General features: G+C 43.0%; 1 protein-coding gene and 1 long non-coding RNA gene across 7 annotated transcripts in view; one reads left to right on the forward strand and one right to left on the reverse strand.

The window, feature by feature from the left end:
• The window catches only part of LOC119453068 (uncharacterized), a 114994-nt gene that overhangs the window by 77289 nt on the left and 25419 nt on the right, over positions 1 to 12286 (forward strand). Inside the window, exon 1 of one of the 6 annotated variants that reach the window (XM_049667512.1) lies at positions 11455 to 12115. The exons of 3 other annotated variants lie outside the window; for them this stretch is intronic. In XM_049667512.1, coding sequence (XP_049523469.1) covers positions 11578 to 12115 — 538 coding nt within the window. In that variant the 5' untranslated portion in view covers positions 11455 to 11577. Of the gene's footprint in view, positions 1 to 11454; positions 12116 to 12286 lie in introns of those variants that run through there. 2 more of the 6 variants (XM_049667513.1, XM_049667526.1) reach the window with 2 other exon arrangements.
• On the reverse strand, positions 6509 to 11326 carry LOC119453072 (uncharacterized). Its single transcript, XR_005192201.2, has 2 exons — positions 11247 to 11326; positions 6509 to 6676 (listed from the first exon to the last, which is right to left on the reverse strand). It is a non-coding gene; the product is annotated as an uncharacterized LOC119453072 (long non-coding RNA).

A 12286-nucleotide genomic window follows, 5' to 3' on the forward strand; every position in this document is an offset into this window, starting at 1 on the left:
AGCAGCTGCAAACCTAATCTTTACCGGAACGCGTCGGAGGGTGCTATTGTTCACACGCGCCTTATCATCCATCATGTTGTTTTGATGCTTGTTTTGTGGTTTTTCTTTCGAAAACGATCGAGTGCTGCGGCGAACGCGTCCGAGGGTGTTCCCATTGTTCACACGCGCCTTATCATCCATCATGTGGTTTTGATACTTGTGTTCTGGTTTTTCTTTTGAAAACGAGTGCTGATCAGCTGCATATGCTGTATGCCTGATTTCAAAGAAGATGTGCTGTTTGTATTCAATTTTTAGCCTGGCGTTTTTCGCTTGGCCGGTAATGCTACGACGCGGTCGATGGAGTGAAAAGCTTTGGAGGGGGGGGTCAGCGTTATACTAGGGAGCTCCGAGTGAAGTTGCGAAGTTATTTGATGTCGTGTTCTTCATTCTATGATGTTGAGAGCCTCGGCGAAGTGATCGAGTGTAGCCGTAGTCGTTCTGCCCGTGTAGTGTGTGGCCGTGACTTCGCCTGTGGCCGTGACTGCTTGAGTCGTTCACATCATTTGTGGGTGTCAATTCTTTTTACAAATTCTGTTCAATATAGCGGCAAGGAAAAAAACAACAACAAAAACACAGAAACTGAGCTCGGGTCAATCGATGCTGCTTACCCAATGTTACTCCATTTCATTCAATCAGACTGCAGAGTACCGCTACACATGACTCTTTACTAAAGGGACCACGTAAAGGTAATTTTCGGCACATGTTCAAATCTGTTCTGTCAGCAATGGTGAAGTAGCAGTTTTTCTTAATCCTCGTTATGCCTGCAGCTAGTCATTAACTTGTTCATGTGGCTTGGGCCGGTGATTTAAATCTTTTTATGAAAAAATGTGGCATTATACTGACTGTACATCGTCAAAATTGAATTACTCCGTATTAACAAGGACTCCCTAAACAATGCAGAAAGGATATTCCTATCTCTGCATCCTTTCAAGACAGTCTACAGCTCCATGGAATAAAATTATCTGACTTCAGCACATTTATTGACAGTACACCGTAATTCATGTACGAAGGGGCCATGTACATAATGAGTGAGATCGCAACACTAACAACAGTTAAATATAAATAAAATCCTAATCGACAAGTTCGACAACTAATCATTCATATAAACTATTGCACTATGCAAGTTTGGGTGAAGCATTTTTGTGCCCTATTTAACTAAGCACAATTAAGTTACTGCATGATCTCTTGCTCGTTTGGAAATATCAGCGCACTATTGCATGCAAAAAGAAAGACTTGGTTATTGATTATAAGCAGCAAACAGCTATATTACCATATTCCAGTCGTAGACTTAGTGACGCAGATTTACATTTTACCAGCCAGTTGGCAAGTGTTATATTAAAACAACATTGGCCTAAGTTTAAAGGGAAACACAGTATGAAAAAGATATAGTACTTTATGCCTATCACACCGGATAATATATATATATATATATATATATATATATATACACTGTATACCATTTCGCCTACTCCATTGGCAGAGTCAGATGGAGGGCCCTGGAAGTTTGTGTCTTCCCTGAGACACGTCGGCACTGATTCTGACACATATGATACGACTTATATATCTTGCTCCCTCTTGTTCTTTTTTTGGAGGAGGCCCCCTCTTGATGCTATTCTTGATACACTCATCTTAGCCCGCATCATTTCATATTTCAGGCATGTAAGGCCACGGTTCTTTATGAGATGCAACTCTCACATCATGCATACCATACGGAATCCTACATAAGCCTGCGCCCATGCTTAATCGTTCTTCTGATCAACTGTTAATTTTTAGACTAACATCCCTTCCTGTGGCATGACAGTTATCTCTGCTGTATTGCTGCTGCTCTCTCATGTATGGATACCAATAAATTATCTTTGTCACGTTCTTCTTGAACATTGAGTCTAATCTTTCTGACCTTAAGTGTGCATTCGTTGTCATTTTTTAAGGCATATCTTCACATTGTGCCTCCACTTCATCCACTTTAGCATCCTCAATTCAATCACTTCTCTATCCTGGCTTCTAGATGACTTTATTAAAATTGTTTCGGTTCCATGCAGTATGTATTGTCTTGAAAGTTTATTAGACAGTGAAAATATTTTAACTTGACTGAAACCTGTGTAACATAAATATACAGCATGATGCATCTTTTCAGTTTTTCCAATCTGTGTCAATTCTGCTGATTCTCTGGGCTGTCCAATATATAGTTCATTTTCATTTATCATTGAACCAAGGTATCTGTCTTCTCTATGACATACCCCCCCTCATGGCTTCCCTTTTATTTACTCTGAGAAACTGACATGTGGCTACCAGACGTGGACAGCTTGCCTCACAACACAAGCTGCTTTTGCCCTAACCTTTGTGCAAGGTGTCAGTCAGCATGGGCAAAACAGCGAGGGCAAGGAATTATAGAATTAAGTCATAGGTGTGAGCAATTAAGGGAAGCCACCTTTATGAGAATAGTGTGAGGAAAAGTATTCAGAAATGTTGGGAATTTACAGTTCCTGTTTATTGGTCTATTAAACTCCAGCTATTTCAGTTATTCAAGCACATGTTTTGCAACTTTCAGTTGCAATGTGTTTTTCTTAAATGCTGCCACACTGAATACTAGAAGTTTGAGAACCTATATTTCTTATTCACTTGGTTCATTCATACCTACAAGCAGCAATTTTCTCATTTTACATCAGCTATTGAATGCAATGCCCAGATGTGTTCTCAGTCTGCTTCAGTGGGAGGTTGTTACTAACACAGTGAATGATCATGAATCATGTGTTTTTAGATAGTGTCTTGTTGTTATGCAGCTGTGCATTATGCTATACTCTCTTCTAGCACTGATTTCTTGAGATGTGACTTCAAAAAATTAGGTAAACTACATGACCTATTACGAGGACAGAATTGTCTAAGTTATTCAAATGAAAAATCAACCTGGTGAAAGCTTCTTGAATGATGCTGAGCAACACAGGTAAGTTAGGGAGTGCTTTGGAAAGCATGTTACGTGGCTTTAATTCAAGTTGCATGCTTCATCGAAATATTGCATTGAGAATTATTTTATGCTGGTAAGTGCACACATATTTGTGTTTATTTCTGATGCTGTTCTTCCTTAATTACTTTATTGGTTCAGTGCATATATATCAAGCAAGAGATGCTGCCTTGTTCATTCTTTGCATTAGCAAATTACAATAATCATATAATAGTACACCTTACATAAATGAGCACACTAAAAGTCACTTGGCGAGCAAGACACGTACTTGTCTTTTTGAACATCCCAGCTTATGTTTTAGTGTGTGCAGTTTGGACACGATTCTTGAGAAGCACTACTTGACTTTCACAAGTGTGTGACATAAAATTACTCAGCACAGCAGGCAGATCCAAGCTACTGTAGACAGGTACTTACCACACATTGCAAATCTGATCATGCCTCAGGATTTTCTTTTTATTTGCTTGGGTTTCCACACGGCATAACGTCAGAATGCCTCAGGATTGTAGGGGTGGATGCCGAGTACATATAAGGGAGGGGGGTTTCAACATGAACACTGGTAAAGGAAGTATTATTTGTAGGGGTGGACAAGTATTCAAAGTTTTGAATACCAATCGAATATCGCACGCCAACTATTTGTATTCGAAAATAATGAACTATTCGGCTTTTTTGATTACGTAAAACTAGCCAAATATTTCGCAATAACCGAGTGTTACCGCTGTTACTGTTCTCCGTCTGCGAACAAAGTATCACAAGTTATCAGAAGTGAAACAACAAAAGTTTTCGAAGCAACGCAGAAACAAAATGGGTAATATAAGCTTTGTTTTTGGTTTCATGGTGGAAGGCTACATGACCACCACCGATTTTCGCTTATAGTCTATCATTTAACAGCCGTCTAGTCACGTAAATTTCTTTATAACCAGTGATTTTTTTCTTGCAACATGTCCTTTTACATGTCTTTACAGCATACAAGTCCTTCAGCAGCTTTTGTTTTCCGTTTTCACCACTTCCGATTTTTATTTAGTACTTTTTTACAGCTAGTCATACAGCAGCTATTCATTCTTGGAAATCTTGTTTGCCACCCACTAGGCTCTAAAGATTTTGAGAGGCTGTTTGTGTAGTTTTTAAAGTGACAATTAGTGATCTTGTGTTTAAAAATAAACCGCATCTTCCCCTGATAGTTAGCAGTGCTCTTTTTTTTCTAGTCAGTAGAAGCATGGTGCTTAATTATACCAAGATAAATATGCATGCTGTAAATGTATGCATCTGTATTCAACTATTTGATACTTACTAGTCCTATTAGAAAATTTTGATATTTGCCAACCTCTAATTAATTGCAAAGAAGTAGTGAAGAGTTTGACGGAAGCTCGTCTGGTCTGGTCGAAAGAGACACGGTAAGTAGTTTAAAATTGGACACCAACCACAAAAAAAGTAAAAATAATATAGGGTTCAAGTGGAGCTTTGTTCACCATCATTGTGAACAAGGCTCTCATGTAGGAGCCGAAACATGTCATATTTTTTATTTTTGTGGTTGGCATTCAAGTTTCAACTGTTTATTATAATTATTTGCATTCATCTAGTCCTAAAAAAGTTGCAATATAGTATTTGGAGTACTACTCTTTGCATTTTGGTGCCATTGCCGAGTTTTCTTTGTTTTTTTTTAGTGTAACTTCATTCCCCACGCAGGTACAACTGATACATTTTCATTCTTTCAAGGACGTCGCCACCCACTGAGGGTATTCTTTTGCGCTTACACAATTATACTTTCAGAGATTTCCAGTAAATTAGTCCTCATAAACAGTACCTAAATAATGTTAGCCTATGCGGTTATTCATTAACCATGCAGGCTTCATCAACTTCTGACACGATTCGGTCTTGGCAAACTTGTGAGCTCACAAATTTGAGCATGCAGTAACCCCCTCCATATTTGTTTCGATAAAGGCTTCTCCTTTGCTGCCACTCTGGATCCCCCCCCTCCCCCGTTTCCTGTGATTATCACCATGGGCTTCAAGGCAGACACCCCCAGGAAAACTTTTCATGCAGAAACCTGGTTCTTTCACACTTTTGCTGACAAAGACATACATTGAAAGCAAGGGTGGCATAGCAGGCGTGTTGGTCACAGGCAGAGCTGGGGGGGGGGGTTCTGCAAGTATTCACCTAGTGGACATGTCCATTTCATCTGCTGCTGAATTGTTGATTGGCTGGGGGCATATGTCTCCTTCCACGCATGCCCCAGCCCAGCCAATCGGAACTTAAGCAGCAGCTGAAATGGGTATGTCCACTAGGTGGACACTTGCAGAATACACCCCTTGTGCCCTGTCCCATCTTACCGCCCTTCTCCATGTAATTTACTCAGTAAACTACTTGTTCAGTATGTTGGTCACCTTAATCAATCTTCGAATAGCTCAGCGCTTAAATAGGTATGTACTACAAATACGGCACTGTAAACCTAAGCAGTTAGGTTGGCAATTGCCACTGTTATGCACCATACAGGCTCAACCAAACGCTTCACCGTAGCTTTCCAAGTTAACTTTACTGAACTTTGAATGCAGAGAACGCAGAATATAAAGACAGACTAGCATTTCTCTAATGTGCCCCACCTCTTCTTTTAACAGCGGAGCTGTTTAAGCTTTTCGTTTCCCTGTGTAGCATTTGCAAAAACTCGCCTAGCGATGACATCACTGTGCACAGCTGCGCCTCACTTCGCCTTGCGATAGCCAATCAATAGGTAATCGATCAATAAGCAATAAATTCCGGAATAGCATAACCTGTAAGGCCAGGACCAGCTAGGTACTATTCAGCTCCGCTGTTTCTTTAGCCTTGCGCCACTAGTGCAAGCTACGGTAATTTTTTGTGCTATTCCAATCAGTATATTCAACCCAAATGAAGCAAAAAAAAAAGGTAATTGTGACACTAATTTCATTTCACTGCCTCATTTTTAGAGGTGTAGCAAGATTCTTTAATTGCATTACAAGTTGTTACTCAGGTTTCCATCTTAATTTATTTCTCATGCTCCAAATAGGGCTACAACTAACTGTTCCCTCATCCACAGCTATCAAGGCCTTATGGCACCTTCGGACGTTATCTGAACTGAGTAAATGCAGCAGATTCCATAATTTCTCAATACATTTTCACAGCTTCCTTCACCTTTAGTTTCTCATTAATGCCAGCATTTCTCTTGTGACCACCTTTAAAGAGCTTGTGGTAATGTATACCCAACATAGAAGATGGGTGCTTTGTAGTGCTAGTATGCTCTGTCCTAGAGTATATTAATGTTTTATGGAAAAATTGCCGACATACAAGTCCGACAAATGCCGCATCAAGCACTGGTGTTTGCTATTCCGCCTGGTGTTTCAATTTTACAGCATGTACACATTTTACCAGTGCACCAGGTGGAAAGGGTTCAAAGCTCTTCCTGAAAACTCTCACGAGCACTTATCACAATCTATTCCCCATATAAGTGGTTTTGCTGAAGAGAATGTAGGGATACAAGCATAATTAGACAATGAGGAATGTGGGTAGGAACACTTCATTTTCAGCACACATGTTTTTTTTGATGAACTGCTTCTACACTGGTGAAATCTGTGCTTTTAATAAAAGTACACCGTGCTGCTTCATCACTCCATGCCAAGTGCAAATATCCTGTACCAGGAAGCCAAACCAAGACGTGGGATGTTCAGGCTGTGAAAATAAAAACGAGTTTGAAACATTAACTAAAAAGTAGAGCACACTCAAGAAAATAAACACAGCACAAGAACAAATCCAACGAAACAGAATTACCCTTTGAGAACAAACAAGTATTTCTCCGGCATTTTTTGTGTGTGAGAAAAGATGAAAGTGCATGTGTTCTGTGCCATTTTGTGTATCTTTCACCTTTTCACACACAAAAAGATGTCACCTTAATGTGCTCAACTGTCTTTGCATATCCATTTCCCTGCTCTTACACCATGATACCTACAGTTAAAGGCTGTCGTAATGCTTAGCTTGAATGAACCAACACCAACTATGTGCACTGTGCTAGCTAAACATGGCAATGTAAGTTAAGTTCACGCACAGCACATTCATGTGCAATATACGTTTGCTCTTGATTGTAGGTAAGATAAATAAAAGGAAGGCATGTAAATAAGAATGTTCCCTGATGCTCTATGCAGAAGTGCTCTCCCATTTGGACAGAAGCCAAGCGCAACTGCAGTGAACAAGAAGACAACTTATCATCATCATCAGCCTATATTTATGTCCACTGCAGGACGAAGGCCTCTTCCTGTGATCTCCAATTACCCCTGTCTTGCGCTAGCTGATTCCAACTTGCACCTGTGAATTTCCTAACTTCATCACTCCACCTAGTTTTCTGCCGTCCTCGACTGTGCTTCCCTTCTCTTGGTATCCATTCTGTAACCCTAATGGTCCACTGGTTATCCATCCTACGCATTACATGGCCTGCTCAGCTCCACTTTTTCCGCTTAATGTCGACTAGAATATCAGTTATCTCCGTTTGTCACCTAGGAGCTCAATGTGCTGGAGATTTTTCTGAATTCATGGTAAAAAATCTACATGCTAAAGGTGACATATATAAACAGGTCTCAGCTCAAACTGCTAATGCTATGTGTAGCTTAGTTTTATAAAATGTGCCCTACCATTGGCCTCCCAAGCTGAGGCTGCTGTCTAGTTGTAACTGCAAATCACTCAATTATGTCTAGGGCACACTTGAGCAAAAGGCGGATTAAAATTACTGCACCACTGAGAATGTACCAGAGGCTTCAACAAAGCACCTGATAGCCTGCATGGACTGGAGCAAGAGAAGTGTGTTTTGGGTCTAGGTGTGCACAGCTTGCAGTTGCTCATGGATGCTATTTAATATATTTTACATATTTCAGTTAGTTCTTGGTTTCAGGCAAGAAATATTTATGTAGTTTGTATCCTTTCCACTGTTAAATACTCAAACCCAGGGAACCAAAGGTCTGTTTTTTTGGCATCTGATTTTTTCTCAGAAAACTACCCCTCTAAACAAATTTTCACAGCAACTTAACCCCAACCCCTCTTGAGGAGAGCCTGGTCTCTGAACATGACAAGGCCACTAATTACACAGTGACTCATTGCGATGTGATATACGTAAGTACCTTACAAAGTACAGGAGCATTTAATAGCAGTATGACGGGTACACAACAAAGCAAAATGATTAAACATCACACATGCTGCCATCAATGTTCATGTCTCCATTTCAATGTGGATGGTTTTAGCAGTGAATATGCCTTCATTATAATGAATGTCATAATCTCACAATAGCGAAAGGGCAAGGGTCCTTGCATTCTAAAGTGACAAATGTGCTTTAGTATGTTTCACCGCAATACACAATCTGTTTTGCAATGAAGCATACTAATAGCGGCAAGGGTGAACCTGTCACGTACATAGAGTTTCTCACTATAACACGTACATACGTAGGGTTTTGGCAAACTACGGTGGACTTGTTCTGCAGTGAGGCTCCATCTGTATTGCGGTAAAGCACATTGATGGTGACAAGAGCTAACCTGGCATGTAATTATTTAGCCAACAAAAGTCGTCGAAACATCATCCTGCTGCGAAAGTCTGCTTTGTTGAGAACCCTACATTCCCGATTCGCGTGAACCCTTCCCACTATCGGCATGCTTCACCGCAATATACACAAATATGTGGCGGACAGTGGCCGAACATGCTGGTGCAATCGTTTCGACAAGAGAGCTTGCCTTCATCAGGGCAGCTGCTTTCCCTGGCAGTTTTCATGATACGTGTGAGTCTCCCCAACTACCATCGGGGGATAATTAGCTGGTAAGACCTTTGCCAAGCGATGTCCCGGCAAGCGTTTGGTAGTGGCTGGTAGAGAGGCAAGAGTCTAAAAAGCATTGCGAAATTCGGTTTCATAAAGCTAGTGTTGTATCGTGCAGGATACTGGAAGGAGACATTACAGACATTACTCAGTCCCTGACTGTTTATTCTATCTTCTTCTTCCTCTCCAGGCCGGCTCCCAAGCACGCGCCATCTAATGGCGCTGCAGTCGGCAGCGATGCCTTATACAACATATCCCCTCTTGGAAAAAAAAATACAAAACACGAAGAAAAAAAAAAACGGTTGTTTGTCCATTATTGCCTAATGTAGTCCTGCAGCTTCTTCGGCGTCTTCTTGTTACGGGCGCTTCTTCTCACGCGGGCTTCGCATCCCGGCAGATTAAATGAAGCTTGTTGCGTGCGCTCTGCAACAGGTGGTTCATGGTTAAAGCGTGCATTCTCATAGTTATCCGCGCTTGACGTGCCAGGTTGTGAAGGGTGATTTACAGCTGCAGTAGCGGGATTATCGGATGCCGGTGACCAGTTCATGACAGCAGAGGTACCGAACTTCATTTTGCTGATAGCTTCGCGGTGAACGGCCGCTAACTTGGAAGCATTCCAGACACGGCCATCTTCTAACAGGTAAGAGGCGGGTCCACGCTTCTCAATAATTTTCTTGGGCGCAGAAAACTGTGGAGATAGCTTCCCATGGAATGACCGGGTGTCCAGGTGAGGACAGGAAAGGGGGTGGCGGTTGTAGTCCCGAAATACTCATCGTATAGGATGATAGGCAGCAATCGAAGGCACAGATGAGGGGCAAGCCGGTAGCACATGGGCTGTTAAATCCTCGTCGCCAAATATGTTGTATCGTGCAGGATACTGGAAGGAGACATTACAGACATTACTCAGTCCCTGACTGTTTATTCTATCTTCTTCTTCCTCTCCAGGCCGGCTCCCAAGCACGCGCCATCTAATGGCGCTGCAGTCGGCAGCGATGCCTTATACAACAGCTAGCTTCGCCGCAGTACAAGTATGTTGTGCTGTTAGACATACAGATGTCTCGCGGTGAAGTGAAACGGGCCACTGCGCAATGTATTACCAGCCAAGGAAAAAAAAAAAATCTGCGGCAGACTCAACCGAACCAGCTAAACCATTTGCTCCAGTACGATAGCGGCCAGAAGACCTCGCACGTGTGCGATCAGCTCAGACTCGACTGGGAATCTCATTAGCGCTAAAAAGACAGGGGCATGCAAGAAACGACAACACACGGCACAGTAGGCCAGACCAAATGGCCCGAATCCATGCCTCAATTGCTCCCAATCAACGCGCGTGGCGCCCCAGCCAACCACCAAGTGCGACGTTAAATCTTGAGCAAGGGTGCGCAAAGCAGCTTCACAAGAGGCACGCTGCATGGTATCGTACGGCTAGTTATGCAGTCAATCAATGTCATACAAAATGGCACTGATTGACTGTGTTGTAAATGGGTGACGGCACTACTGCTGCAAAAGCGTCGTTTCGCTTTCGAAAATTGCACTCGGCTAAAAAGAACGCCTTGACTTGCATATGGCCAAAGCAGTTGGTCAGGAAACTACGAAATTACGTAGCTGTTAGTGCAGAAATCAACACTTCAGCAAAAATGACCCGCCTGAACAAATTGGCTTGCGAGGTGGACGAAACAAAGCTTCAAAGCGTCACAGCCACGTCCGGAATCGCTCTGAATTCCTGCCAGCACACTCGGCGCGCGTAATGCGACAGGAGACGGCGGGTGCGCGCGTACATCATTAAAAAACACACAGTGGCCCCTTTTCAGTGTTGATATGCTTCACTGCACTACTTTTGGTAAGCTTCACCGCGTAACACAAGTCCACTGCGGCGAAGCTGACTTTAGGAAGCCGATTCATTCAACGCATTTTACGAGGCAGATCCGCTTATCACGCTTAGCAACGTTTGACATCACACTTACTGCATTCATTTCTTTTGTTATTTTTAACTCTATTGTCATAGTGACCCTCATCACGCAGTAGCAGGCTGATACCGCGTCATAATCGTTTTAACTGCATTAATTAAGACAGCGTGTGGCTGGTAAGCGTGCATGCAACAGGCACGGCGGCTGTTAGGAAACTTTCGAGACGCTCTTGCGCGCAGTGATGCAATTTGTATGATTAAAGAGAATGCAGGTGATGATTAAATGACCATCTCGCTCGTGTGAGATGGTCTAACAGCGCGATTTAACACCATCTGGCGGAACAGCTCACCATGCCAGGATTTTCTTACGTCCTCGTTATTTCACGCTTCCTTCACTGAACCAGACTACTGAATGGCTTCTGTGCACGCACTGACGAACCTGACAGAGGCAATACCACTCACACGATCAGCTTTGCATGGGATGTCGGCCCACTCCACAGGCGGCTGCAATTTGGAAAAAAAAAAAAGTGTAAAAATGGATTACTTACGCTGTAAGAAGGCACGGAATACGGACCGCTTCACAACGCGCCCGGTCCCAAAAAACAGACGCCATGAAGATCATGGGTTATAACAAACTTGACGTCACGTGGGCTGGCCTCCGAGATTATAACGGCGTCTGTTGCAATCTTGGAGGCACGACCTGCGGTCTCTCGTCAAGCCATTGGTCGAGCGCGCGCCAGCCTCGTAATCGTCACTTGCTCCGCCACAAGGAAGTAGGGTCGGCAGCAAACGCCGTCTCTCCGCGACCACCCTGAACTACGGGTAAAGTTCTACGGTAAAGAACTACGGTAAAGTTTTTATAGAATAGAACACTTTACCATGGGTAGACCACGGAAAGTAAAGACGCCAGAAGATCAGCGTGAATATAATGCTCGACGAAAAGAACAAAACCGTCTCGCTCAACAACGTCGTAGGCAAAACCCAGCCGCTCTCGCACGAGACGCCGAGCGCAAGCGACAGGCTAGGCAGGACCCAGCATATGCCGCCAGAGAAGCCGAGCGCAAGCGACAAGCCCGCCGAGACGAGGAGCGACGTGAAGCAGAGAACGCTGCCAAACGGCGCAAGTACCACGCTGATCAGTTGGCCAAATTCGAGGGGATTAATTATAAATTTAAAAAGAAATTTCACGACGTAGAATTTGGATTTACTTGCTCAGTGTGTGATCGACTGTGCGTTCAAGACGATCTAATGTGCATTTCAAATGTCATGAATACAGAAAAGAAACAACGCGCACTCGACGTGTTGTGTTCCTATCCTGGGGAGGACGTTGTGAACTTTAAAGTGTGTGGTGCCTGCAAGGATTCCTTACTCGAAGGTAAAGTGCCTCTACTTTCCACTCATGGATACGATGTTGAATGTGAGTACGTGAGCCACGTACGTGTGTGAATTCAAGTGACGTCACAATGGGTAATCGTTGTGGGTGTCGTCAATTGGTGTCGTTTACAGCTTCGCTGTCCAGCCACCTTCACAGCGTGGATTGGAGCCACTGTTTCCTTTTTTACTCACCGGCGCACACGCCCAGGGGCTG

Source organism: Dermacentor silvarum, chromosome 5, assembly GCF_013339745.2.
Source record: "Dermacentor silvarum isolate Dsil-2018 chromosome 5, BIME_Dsil_1.4, whole genome shotgun sequence".
Taxonomy (NCBI): domain Eukaryota; kingdom Metazoa; phylum Arthropoda; class Arachnida; order Ixodida; family Ixodidae; genus Dermacentor; species Dermacentor silvarum.